The 12,925-nt window shown below is 38.8% G+C and overlaps 1 protein-coding gene across 1 annotated transcript; it reads left to right on the forward strand.

Annotated features, from left to right (window-relative positions):
- The first annotated feature begins 6,979 nt into the window (after positions 1-6,979).
- Positions 6,980-12,321, forward strand: LOC112042942 (antichymotrypsin-1). The gene is made up of 8 exons (XM_024078169.2): positions 6,980-7,081; positions 7,554-7,697; positions 7,895-8,095; positions 9,701-9,799; positions 10,246-10,386; positions 10,623-10,835; positions 11,395-11,527; positions 12,090-12,321. The coding sequence occupies exons 1-8, from the start codon at positions 6,980-6,982 to the stop codon at positions 12,218-12,220; spliced, it is 1,164 nt and encodes a 387-aa protein (XP_023933937.2). The 3' UTR covers positions 12,221-12,321.
- Positions 12,322-12,925: the final 604 nt, after the last annotated feature.

A 12,925-nucleotide genomic window follows, 5' to 3' on the forward strand; every position in this document is an offset into this window, starting at 1 on the left:
GCAGGTCGCGTGTCACGTGACGTGACACGTGACGTCATCTGTGTCACGTGAAGCGACGTGACACGTAATGTAACGTTCGTGCTAACAGGGTGCTTCTAATCTGCTGATGGAGTTGTTAAATGTTTGGGAGATTTTAAACAGTTTAACAGTTGATGCCGACCGAATGGCGACACAACTAATAGAAAATACAACAATACTTGTAAAATTAAGGTTCCCCTCACCGCACAATTATAACAATAATATTACATTGTCAATGTAATATTATTAGCGACTTAAGCGTACCGCGTTGAATAAAAATTTTTAATACAATATTTGTTGTTATTTCACCCTTTCTGAACACAGTTTTACAGTGAAAACTAACTAAATAACTGAAAAGAAAAAAATCGAGTTCTTATGTTTTCTGTGCCAGAAGTGTAAAAGGAAATTAATAAGTCGGGACCAATATTGAATAGAATGATTTCTTAATAGTGTAGACTGAATCACACAATATTAAGAAATTAAATATATTACGCGTTTCAAACGGCGAAGGAAAAACATCGTGAGGAAACCAGCATATATACCTACGTAAGAATTTTCTTAATTCTCTACGTGTGTGAAGTCTGCCCATCCGCATTGGGCCAGCGTGGTCGAGTATTGGCCCAAACCCTGTCATTCTGAGAGGAGACTCGTGCTCAACCGAGTTCCGAATATGGGTTGTTAATGATGAATGATGATGTACGGACAGATTTATATCCAATTGGCATTAGTTACAACAGATATTAAGTATTTCTTATCTGTTTTCGTCGATTCATTTTAAAACAAATTTAAAAAAAAACGTCGTCATACAAAATGATCCTCAAGTCACGCAGCAGTTGGATTCCATCATTTGAGACGACAACATGGCTACACGGACTTTGCTGTTACTGGGTATGTTTACATTCATTGAGACTACTTTACCACATCACTTGAACCTCACAATAATATCAATAAATCAGGGGTTTAAAGATTTCCCTATGGCCTATTTCGAAATTAGCCGAAAATTATGTTGCCGTCTGAATAATAGTAACCTATATATCTACTTAACTATAGGACCCAGGGCAAAAACTGTATGTAGGTAAATGTAGCTAGGTAAGTACAGGGCCGGACCGTCCATACGGCGAACGGAGCGGTCGCTCCAGGCGCCAAATCCTAGGGGGCGCCGAAATGGTAAAGACAAGATCGAAAAGAAATTTATTTCTTTTCGATATTTCGGTAATAGAGGGCGCTAGGGTGATGATTGCACCCGAGCGCTACGTGAGCTAGAGAGTCTTTACCTATAGTGCAGGGGGTGCGTTACACCCGGGTGTCGCGATCTCAGGGGCGCCCAAGCGCCACTCGCCGCGCGGGTTCTATAGGTACTAGAGGGCGCTAGGGTGATGATTGTACCCGGGTGCTACGTGAGCTAGAGAGTCTTTACCTATAGTGCAGGGGGGCGTTATACCCGGGTGTCGCGATCTCAGGGGCGCCCAAGCGCCACTCGCCGCGCGGGTTCTATAGGTACTAAGGGGCGCTAGGGTGATGGTTGCACCCGGGCGCTACGTGAGCTAGAGAGTCTTTACCTATAGTGCAGGGGGTGCGTTCCACCCGGGTGTCGCGATCTCAGGGGCGCCCAAGCGCCACTCGCCGCGCGGGTTGTATAAGTACTAGGGGGCGCTAGGGTGATGATTGCACCCGGGCGCTACGTGATCGAGAGACGGTATTGTGCCTGATTTTCAATTGGTCTGAGTATGGTTAAAATAATCCATAAGTTCGTAGCCTAAAGCCTCTTAGAAAATGCATAGACCTCTTTCACAAAAATTTTGAACTTGATAAGTGTTTTTTCTAGCTTCAGAAATAGATAAAAGTCTGATGGAGACGCGACTAGATCATATGAATATGGTGGTAAGGTAACAATTCTAAATTATACTGATGAATTTCTGCTATGCTTTTAACAAACGTGTGAACTCGCAAATTATCCTGATAAAACAAAACTTTTCTTCTCAATGACCATGGCCATTTTTCTTTAATTTGTCCTCTGAAACATCGCAGCAGATTTCACTATTAAGAAGAGTTTATATTTACGCCTTTTTTTAGTAATCCACTGTAATTACATCCCGCGAATCTCAAAAAACTGAGGCCATTACTTTTCCAACACGCAAAACCGCTTCTGCCTTTTTGGAACGTTGGATACTGGTCGTGTCCACTTTTTAGACTGTACTTTTGTTTCTGGAGTAAAGTAATATACTCAGGTTTTAACCATGGTCACAAAACATACAAAAAAGTATCTGCCTCAAACAATTCCAAGCAGTCGCGAAAATTCGTCAGTCGATCGCGTATTTGTTCAACTCAAAGAAGCCAAGGCGATTATGTGATGTTTGCCTTCTGTTGAGATGCCAATAGTCTCAGCTATCTTCCTAAAAGTCAATCTTCGATAAGACATGACCATGTCACAATTTTTTTAAATTTTTTCGTCAGAGGTCGACGTTGACGGTCTATCGCTACCCTGGTCTTTTTCGACGTTGTTACGACCACGTTGGAATTTTGTCACTCACTTTATCACGATATATACGAAGGCCCTAATTCACCTTCAGTTTCTAATATGACTTCATGAATGTATTTTTTTGCTAAACCTTTCTTCTTCAAGTTCTTCATTGCAGTGATTAAGTTAAAATTATGATACTCGATTTTTTTTCATGTTAAAAAATACGAGTAGTCACGATTTGTTTAACGGGATCGCGTGGGGATCGTAACGAATGCAAATGAATGCATGAAATTTTATTCTATTAATATAGCTATATATTGAATAATCTAGCTTTAACATGAGTAATAGAATGGTAATTAAAAAAAAATAATAAAAAAAACAACCGACCTCAAAATCATAAAAAAGTTTCCATTAAATTAAAAGCGACACATAACATCGTATCTGCTACCTTCTGATCAGTTTAAAGGCGGTACAAAGTTAGTGCTGTGTTAATTAAAACCGTGTCTGAAAATCCAGTTAAAATCTTCATGATTTAAACGGCTTGAATTGAATCGAAATCGAACGGTCGAATTGAGAAACCTCCTCCTTTTTTTGAAGTCGGTTAAAAATGTATGACATTCCGATATACGTTAAGGCTACGAACTTTTCAAACGTCCCTAGTATATAATGTTAGGGGAGCAAACAGGAAAGGCGCCATTATTGGATCTCGCTCCATTCTAAAATTTACCTCGGTCCGGCGCTGGGTAAGTAATACTCCAGTCATTATAGTAAGTTCACCTCGGAATTCGGGATACCCGGCTGTAGGTCTGTAAATATTTGTATATTGACACCCTAAAAGTTGTCTCAAAACCTACATATGGTAGGGTGTACGCGACTATTAAATTTCAACCTCATATTAATTAAATTAAAATTAAATTGATTTTAGTGGTGGTGGCTATCTAATGTTAGACAGCCATTTTCATATCAATATAAAAGGCATATATAAAAAATTTAAAAAGAGTTTAACACACAAATATTTATTATATTTTTTTATTTTTCTCTGTCAAACTATAAAGATGTTAATCAGAAACAGCATTTTGAAAAACATTTATATATGGCGGCTGGCTATTGTCTAAGTCCGCACAAAAGCCAAAAACTCATTTTTAGGGTTCCGTAGAGTCAACAAGGAACACTTATAGTTTCGCCATGTCCGTTTGTCTACTGTCTGTCTGCCTGTCCGCGGTTTAGCTCAGAGACTCTACTACTAGGAAGCTATTTTGACGTACAAAATGTCGACAAAATTGTAATATTAAATTTTCAATAACATTTTTTTTTAAGATTTTAGAACATAGAAATTTTAAAAAAATGGTGAGTTTGTCAATGGTTACTTTTCGATTCAGGGATCAGAGGACCTAGTGGCAGTTTGATACTGTTACCGTCACGTAACGTAAACGCGAATTTCTAAGGAATTGAAACGGCACCATCTAGTGGCACTACTGCACAACTGTTTCAATTCCATATTTTGCGTAAACGTCAACGTAACGGTATAAAAATATTGAAAACTCCCACTAGGCACACCGTTAGTGAAACATTAAGGTTAAAGTTAATTATTGTTAGGTTTCATAATTTCGTTATATACATTATACTAGCGGACGCCCGCGACTTCGTCCGCGTAAATTTCGATGTCAACTTTACTACTACCCCTACCCTACCCTACCACTACCCCAACCCTACCCTACCCAACCCCTACATCTACCCTAACCCTACTCTACCCTACCCCTACCCCCACCCTACCCCTACCTTACCCCAAACCTACCCCTACCCTACCCCTACCTTACCTACACCCTACCCCCATCCTACCCCTACCCTCCCCGTACCCTATCCCTTTCCAACCCCTATCCCATCCGTACCCCTATCTCACGCCTATCCTACCCCTACCCTACCACTTCCCTATCCTACCCGTACCTCTACCCTACCATTACCCTACCTCTACCCCTACCCTACCACTACCCTAAACCCGGCCCTAAACCTACCCTACCCCTACACTACCCCTACGCTTCCCTACCCGTACCCTACCCTACCCTGTAACTTCTCTATCTTACTCCTACCCAAAATCGGTCCAGTCCTTCGAGAGTGGTGGTATGACCAAGAGAAATAGAGACTTCTATGCTAATAATATAAAGAGGTAAAGTTCGTGTGGTTGTAGGAGGTAATCTCTGGATCTACTGGACCAATTAGGAAAATTGTTTTACCAATAGAAAGCTACGTTATTTGCGAGTGTCATAGGCTATGTTTGATCCCCATATTCACACGGGAACGGGAACTACGTAAATGAAAGCGCCGGGCGTCATATAGCGGAATTTCTGCGTCTTTTAGAAATTTTGTATTATCTCCGAAACTATTTAAGTAATTAACATACTGTAAAGGGCAAATCTTATCTCCATAATATCCTTGTGATTATTAAATAATTTATTTTAATAAGGATTAAATTTTAGTTGTATAAATAATGACATAAACCTAAGTATATAAAAAACACATAAGGTACTATATCTGCTAATATTTATTCCTCCATACATTAATTTCAATTTTACACAATAGTTAAGGCAGCGCATGCGAATAAGTCTGTTTAAGAGGATTTTTAGCCCGACCTGTATGACAAAAACTATGATAACTCGGCTAATATATATGATACCAATATAAAATATAGCCTATAGCACTCCCCGATAATGCAGCTTTCTACTGGTGAAAGAACATTTAAAATCGGACCAGTAGTTCCGAAGATTACCCCATTTAAAAAATGTGACAAACTTACAAACTTTACCTCTTTATAATATTAGTATAGATATAATGAAATTATGAAGAATTATAAAGAAGGAAGGTGTGTGTCTTCCCAAATTATACTAAAATAAATCTTTTTCTAATATTTTAATAATTAAATTAATTTCTTCAAAAGTCGCAATGGCCGGCGTAGTGCATCCCCAGTTCTTCGGCAGCTTCCCGCAATACAGGAGAACTGCCACCGGAAACTCGGTGGACGTCGCGTCTATGAAACTTCTCAAGGTAAGGTAAACTGCTGTAATATAGAGTATATTAAATAGGTACCTACCTTAATGTAATGTAGGTATACTTATACATAATACCTTTATGTATAAGTATACCTACTGATGAAGGCTTTGCATCTCACAAAAATGTTTCTGCAAATTCAAATTTTCATCATTTTCAGACTATTTGCATAGCCAATCCCTTCCTTTATCCTCATAGAAAAGTGGATTAGAGCTCAAATCCACAACGCTACTGCAATGCGAGCTTGTGATGATGTCTAGGACCGACAGTGTAAGGAGAACTCCGTGACACGTGTAAAACCACCGACTTTCCAACTCCGGACTTTCTCTGAATTTCTGGGAAGAAAAACTTAATATTTTATAGTTCAAGCACTAGGCCAGTGCTTCAACGATCATGATCCATAGCCGCATCACTGGACCAAAGACGCAAGTGTAAAAACCAAAATTATTAACCAACTACCCGTACCTCTACCCTACCATTACCCTACCTCTACCCCTACCCTACCACTACCCTAAACCCGGCCCTAAACCTACCCTACCCCTACACTACCCCTACGCTTCCCTACCCGTACCCTACCCTACCCTGTAACTTCTCTATCTTACTCCTACCCAAAATCGGTCCAGTCCTTCGAGAGTGGTGGTATGACCAAGAGAAATAGAGACTTCTATGCTAATAATATAAAGAGGTAAAGTTCGTGTGGTTGTAGGAGGTAATCTCTGGATCTACTGGACCAATTAGGAAAATTGTTTTACCAATAGAAAGCTACGTTATTTGCGAGTGTCATAGGCTATGTTTGATCCCCATATTCACACGGGAACGGGAACTACGTAAATGAAAGCGCCGGGCGTCATATAGCGGAATTTCTGCGTCTTTTAGAAATTTTGTATTATCTCCGAAACTATTTAAGTAATTAACATACTGTAAAGGGCAAATCTTATCTCCATAATATCCTTGTGATTATTAAATAATTTATTTTAATAAGGATTAAATTTTAGTTGTATAAATAATGACATAAACCTAAGTATATAAAAAACACATAAGGTACTATATCTGCTAATATTTATTCCTCCATACATTAATTTCAATTTTACACAATAGTTAAGGCAGCGCATGCGAATAAGTCTGTTTAAGAGGATTTTTAGCCCGACCTGTATGACAAAAACTATGATAACTCGGCTAATATATATGATACCAATATAAAATATAGCCTATAGCACTCCCCGATAATGCAGCTTTCTACTGGTGAAAGAACATTTAAAATCGGACCAGTAGTTCCGAAGATTACCCCATTTAAAAAATGTGACAAACTTACAAACTTTACCTCTTTATAATATTAGTATAGATATAATGAAATTATGAAGAATTATAAAGAAGGAAGGTGTGTGTCTTCCCAAATTATACTAAAATAAATCTTTTTCTAATATTTTAATAATTAAATTAATTTCTTCAAAAGTCGCAATGGCCGGCGTAGTGCATCCCCAGTTCTTCGGCAGCTTCCCGCAATACAGGAGAACTGCCACCGGAAACTCGGTGGACGTCGCGTCTATGAAACTTCTCAAGGTAAGGTAAACTGCTGTAATATAGAGTATATTAAATAGGTACCTACCTTAATGTAATGTAGGTATACTTATACATAATACCTTTATGTATAAGTATACCTACTGATGAAGGCTTTGCATCTCACAAAAATGTTTCTGCAAATTCAAATTTTCATCATTTTCAGACTATTTGCATAGCCAATCCCTTCCTTTATCCTCATAGAAAAGTGGATTAGAGCTCAAATCCACAACGCTACTGCAATGCGAGCTTGTGATGATGTCTAGGACCGACAGTGTAAGGAGAACTCCGTGACACGTGTAAAACCACCGACTTTCCAACTCCGGACTTTCTCTGAATTTCTGGGAAGAAAAACTTAATATTTTATAGTTCAAGCACTAGGCCAGTGCTTCAACGATCATGATCCATAGCCGCATCACTGGACCAAAGACGCAAGTGTAAAAACCAAAATTATTAACCAATAATGTGTGAACAGGAAACCTATAACGCCGCTGAAGACAAGAACGTGGTCGCATCTCCTCTCGGCGTACTCACACTGCTGTCTCTCTACGCTTCCGGAGCTGCCAGAGAAAACAGAGATGAGATCGTGAGATATCTCGGAGCACACGATTATAGTGAGGTGAGATTTGACGGATTGTATGTAAAATATAGATGTAGGTACCTACATTTTATACCACGACTGATGGAAAGTAGCCACATGCTTATAAAATTTAGTACCTTATTAACTTTTTGCTTAAACTTTCATGTTCAAAGATTTTTAATGTCAAAGGGCGATAAGTATAAGTCATTAAATACCTCTGATTTTTAAATCCACAGCTAGAGGGATCCTACGCACGCCTCTGCCAACAGTACGACTATATGGACCCCAAATTCCTAGCTCTCGCCAACAAGGTGCTGGTCTCCGACAAACTGGACTTACAATACCAATTCCTCAGCACAGCACACTACTATCGCAGTGATGTCGACAACATCAACTTCGGGGATCCTAAAGCGGCCGCTGATGCTATTAATGAATGGGTAAATAAAATCAAATTTATAGTCACTTCGTTGTCATGATTCACATAAATGTATCTTTAGTATCAATTAGAAAACCTAATCCATTTTTTCGTAATTTAAAAAGACTGGATCACTCAGCGTATTGTTGTTTTTCTGTTGATTCGAGTTTTAACGTAATCAAGTACTTAGCCAAAATACATGATCGGCTTACTTATTAAAAAATTGCAGCCTTCGCTACATCATACGTCACACATGGGTGCATTATCGGTTGCGCATCAGATATTGTATAGAATACCTAATAATATAAAGGTTTAATAGTTTATGATTGTAATTTTAAGTTTTTACGGAACCCCTTGTGTATGAGGCCACTTACACTTGGCCGGTTTTTTGTAAATTTGCCTATACACGTGTAATCTGACAGTGATTACACTCTAAAGTTTCCTTAATTTAAGTCGTTTATATAAACTTAAGTGATATACTTATCAATTAAAACTTAAAGATAAAAATTATGTTTGCAAACATTAGAGTTCAACGTAGGTTAACGTATCATTTAAATTACATAACCACTGTTACCTACTTGCTGCCAGAAAAATAAACAGCAAATTACGTGCGGTAACAACAATTTATACCGACATTATTATTACCTTTATACAATTTATAATAATTATTAATTATTAATAATTGATTTGCCAAAGACTGAAACAGTAGGATTGCAATTTGCAGCATTATAGGTATATTATTACATCTAAGGGTCATCATTATCAGATAACAACCCTTATTTGGCTCACTGTTGAGTACGAATCATCTCAGAATGGGTTAGGCCGATAGTCCACCACGCTGGACCAATGCGGATTGGCATACTTCACACACGTAGAGAATTAAGAAAATTCTCAAGTTTCTGTTTCCACAGATGTGTTGTTGTAATATTTTTCCTTCACCGATTGTGACACGTGAGGTCCATGGCTTGGACCTGATTCAAACCTACGCCCTCCGATTCGGCGGAAGGCAGAGGTAATCACGGTTCTATGGGTAGACTAGTTAAACTCTAGGCACTCATTGAGATTAAACAATCGGACCAAGACCAAGGGACCAAGATGTTCACTATTCCGTCAATTAACCAAATACCTTTTTTATGTTTCATTTTTATTGCACTTAATCTATACTTATAATAAATCTGTAGAGAGGTCAATTCTGTACATGAAATATATTTCCAAAAAATCTATCAGAGGGTGATTAGTGGTCGATACTGATGCCAAAAATGCAATCAGTAAAATTTTCGTCTGTCTGTCTGTATGTTCTTTATAGAAACAAAAACTACTCGACGGATTTTAACGAAACTTGGTACAATTATTCTTCATACACCTGGGCAGGTTATAGTATACTTTTCACCACGCTACGATCAATAGGAGCAGAGCAGTGAAGGGAAATGTTGGGAAAACGGGAGAAGTTACTCCATTTTTTAAGCTTCCGTCGCGTGTGCAGCGTTAATGGGTAGTGTAGGGTAGGGTTAGTGACTAGGGTAGGGGAAGAGTAGCGTAGGGTAGGGATAGTTCAAAGTTTACATCTAATTTCACGCGGACGAAGTCGCGGGCGTCCGCTAGTTTGTAAATATTTTTTTAATTATAGTCCGCAAGAAAAACAGCTGGAAAAATCTCGAATCCCGTCTCAGAGAGTGACATCGACCCCGAGGCGGCTGTAGCTCTGCTCAACGTTATCAACTTCCAGGTAACATTGTTTTCCTCCTCCAAGAGAGTTCAAGCTTTTCGCATAAGGCCTTGTTCCATTTGGAATCATTTATAATACAACCGAACATAGAACCTTAGAAGTTGGTCAATAAGCTAAAGCTACGGAAAAGGTACTTGTAACTCTAACTACCTACCGAGAAGTGCTTTTTGAGAAGCCTGAGGGGCTTTCATAAATCAGGGCTGCTTTTCTTTCACGGGGGAATTTTATGGGGCCAGTTAGAAAGCCAATATTCTAAGGGAGATGAGTTGACAACTCATCAAGTTATGCTTTTCGCCAATACGTGATGTCCTAATACCACCCGTATCACCACACTCCCTTGAACTCTACATTTAAGGCTCGGAGAAAAGATGAAGAGAACATCCCTTGATACTTCCCTACTATCTCTCTGAAAGTACTTAACCTAACGATCGAGGATGTATTCCCAGGGTCATTGGCACTTGCCGTTCAATGCCAGCAACACTAAGGAGCAGGAGTTCCACGCGGACAGATCCACCAGCGAGCTGAAGCCCATGATGCATCTCGAGCAGCCTCTAGTCTACCGCGACAGTCCAGAATTGGGCGCCAGGGTACGTAGCTGAGAAAATTCTGTCTAAGATCATTTATTTAAATCTGTCTAAGCACTGATTAACTCCAATAAACTCGGACTTTTCAACAGATCTATTGTAGTATGAAATATATTTAAATGGGGATAAATCCCCTAAACCCAGTTTTTTTCGAAGGTGTTTTGTTAAAGACGATTATTTTTTCAGAGTGCATTTTTGTCTATCTAAAGAATTTTTATTGAGAAATTTTATATTCACAGTTGGTAGAACTGCCCTACAAAGAGTTCCAGTTTCGCATGATCATAATCCTGCCCAATGAGATCAATGGTCTGCAGAGCGTACTGGACAAGGTGGCTGAAAATGGTATCCTAGATGATGTGTTTAAGATGGACTCAGGAAATACGAAAGTGGTCCTCGATTTGCCGAAATTTGAAATCAAAACCAAACTGAACCTTAACGACCTTCTACCAAAGGTGAGAACAATTTCTTCTGATACTGCCATTTGTTTAGGTAAATTGACAAAGGAACAAACTTGGTTTTGGATGCCATTTACTTTTTTACCGAAAAATAAATATGCAAATTATGCGAAATCATCTTATGTTAGGTGACGTTCCAATATCATACGGTAACAAGCTAATATATAATATTGACTCGTAAGCTTGTACTATTATGTATTCTGTGACCAGAATAATTCCACGCAGCATGATTCCTGGCGACAGACCAGATCTAAAGCAATAATGAAATCCTAAATTGTCCCGAGGACCCAGAATCTGCTCAGATCGAGTTATCTTGGTGATTATGATTAAGGTATTCATAAATGTGTCAAAATAAGGCCGTGTCGCCAGTATTTTAGTCAACTTATGCAGATTCACAATATTTTAAAGGTATTGCTAATTTTTCATCGCTCTCTGGACATACCTACTCACAAATCCGAAGTCCACGCTCCACAAGAACGAAGTCGCTGATGTTTCTGATCAGGCTTCTTGTACTCTCAACTACTTATTACATTATTATTGATATTAAAATGTACAGGTGGGTGTGTCGCGCATCTTCGAGGAAGCAGCACCGGGCATAGTGAAGGGTTATGGTGTGGCAGTAGCGCGGGCCTTACAGGAGGCTTTCGTTAAGATCGACGAGGAAGGCGCCACTGCTGGAGCTTTTACTGGTAGGTAACTTCTTCAACTTGTTTCTCTTTCAGTTATGAAAGAATAAAAAACCCGCGTCTACAGACTACTTTTGAGGACTATATATTTCGTCATACGAGAAGATTTATTTTAAAAAGAAAATGTAAGATATGAACATAACTTGCAAGTCAGGTTGTACCTGCATTGACTATTCTAGTCAAACGCCTATTTTTATTTTACTTCAAGATATTCATTTTAGAGGTGATATGCAAAATTGTGGTAGGGCAGATCATTGCATTGCATTCGTTTAAATTATGTAGAATGAAAAACCAAACCTATCTTTACGCTTCCTATGAATCCAAATGTCATTCCCATGCATTTTTTTTCGTAGCGTTAACGTTTGTAGAAGGAGAGTCGATATTGTTACGTGACTAGAGGCTTCTGCTACGTCTGAAAGTCCCGTGATAGAATGGCGAAAGAACTATCTAGAAATATATCTAATAACTAAATATAAATTACAAGCGCACGCCCACGAGTTCGTAATTATTTTTGTATAAGATTTAGATTATCAAATAGGTTTGTGTTAATATTTTTATGTTTTAGGTTTCGTAGCTGTTCCTGTTTCCGCAGACTTTCGTCCGCCGCCGCCGATTCACTTCAAGGCGGACCATCCCTTCCTGTTCGCCATCCTGCATGAGGACGTGGTGCTGTTCGCGGGCACTTACTCGCACTAGCACGTCACGTGTCACGTGAAGCGACGTGTCACGCCACATCACCTGTGTCACGTGAAGCGACGTGACACGTAACGTAATCGTGCTAACACGGTGCTTTTAACCAACGGTAGATATAAAGTTTGTTTACACATGTAATTACCTACTTGGAAATACATACAATTTGTAAAAATGAGTCATTTTTTTTTTCGTTTTTTATTTATTGCTTCATGTTTCGGTTTTTAAGGTTCCGTAGTCCACAAGGAATCCGTTATAATCGATCTACTTAAACAACGTACTCGGAGCACGAAAGTAGGTAAAATAACTCAGTCTGTAAGAACTAGAAAGCTGATATTAATTATGTCTATAAAGTGGTAACAAGCTCATAAAAATTGGTTGAGGTTCCTTCTCTTCATGCAAAGTGAGGATGTTTTTTACTGTCTATCTCATGGTGTGGGGTATCGTTATTGGTATTTTTGTGCAATAAATAAGGGTTTAAAACTTTAAAGTGATAATTTAATCTACGGAACCCTGCGCTGCGCGTGGCACGACACGCACTTGGCCGGTTTTTTAATTTTGTTATAGGTACTTGTAACACAGAATACCAATAATAATGCTTTCGCAGACAGGTTGTTATTGTGTTTTTAATAAAAGTTATTCCTGGAACGTTTTACCGTTTATAAATCTGAGAATGATTGTTTGACAATTTGGTTTTACCTACTCATAAAT

Source organism: Bicyclus anynana, chromosome 20 (assembly GCF_947172395.1).
Source record: "Bicyclus anynana chromosome 20, ilBicAnyn1.1, whole genome shotgun sequence".
Taxonomy (NCBI): Eukaryota; Metazoa; Arthropoda; class Insecta; order Lepidoptera; family Nymphalidae; genus Bicyclus; species Bicyclus anynana.

Excerpts from the sequence above, each read along its gene's own strand:
- LOC112042942 (XM_024078169.2), top strand. The coding sequence starts at position 6,980 with ATGGCCGGCGTAGTGCATCCCCAGTTCTTCGGCAGCTTCCCGCAATAC. Across the intron at positions 9,800-10,245 it reads TCAACGTTATCAACTTCCAG|GGTCATTGGCACTTGCCGTT; the intron begins GTAACATTGTTT and ends ATGTATTCCCAG. Across the intron at positions 10,836-11,394 it reads TTAACGACCTTCTACCAAAG|GTGGGTGTGTCGCGCATCTT; the intron begins GTGAGAACAATT and ends TAAAATGTACAG.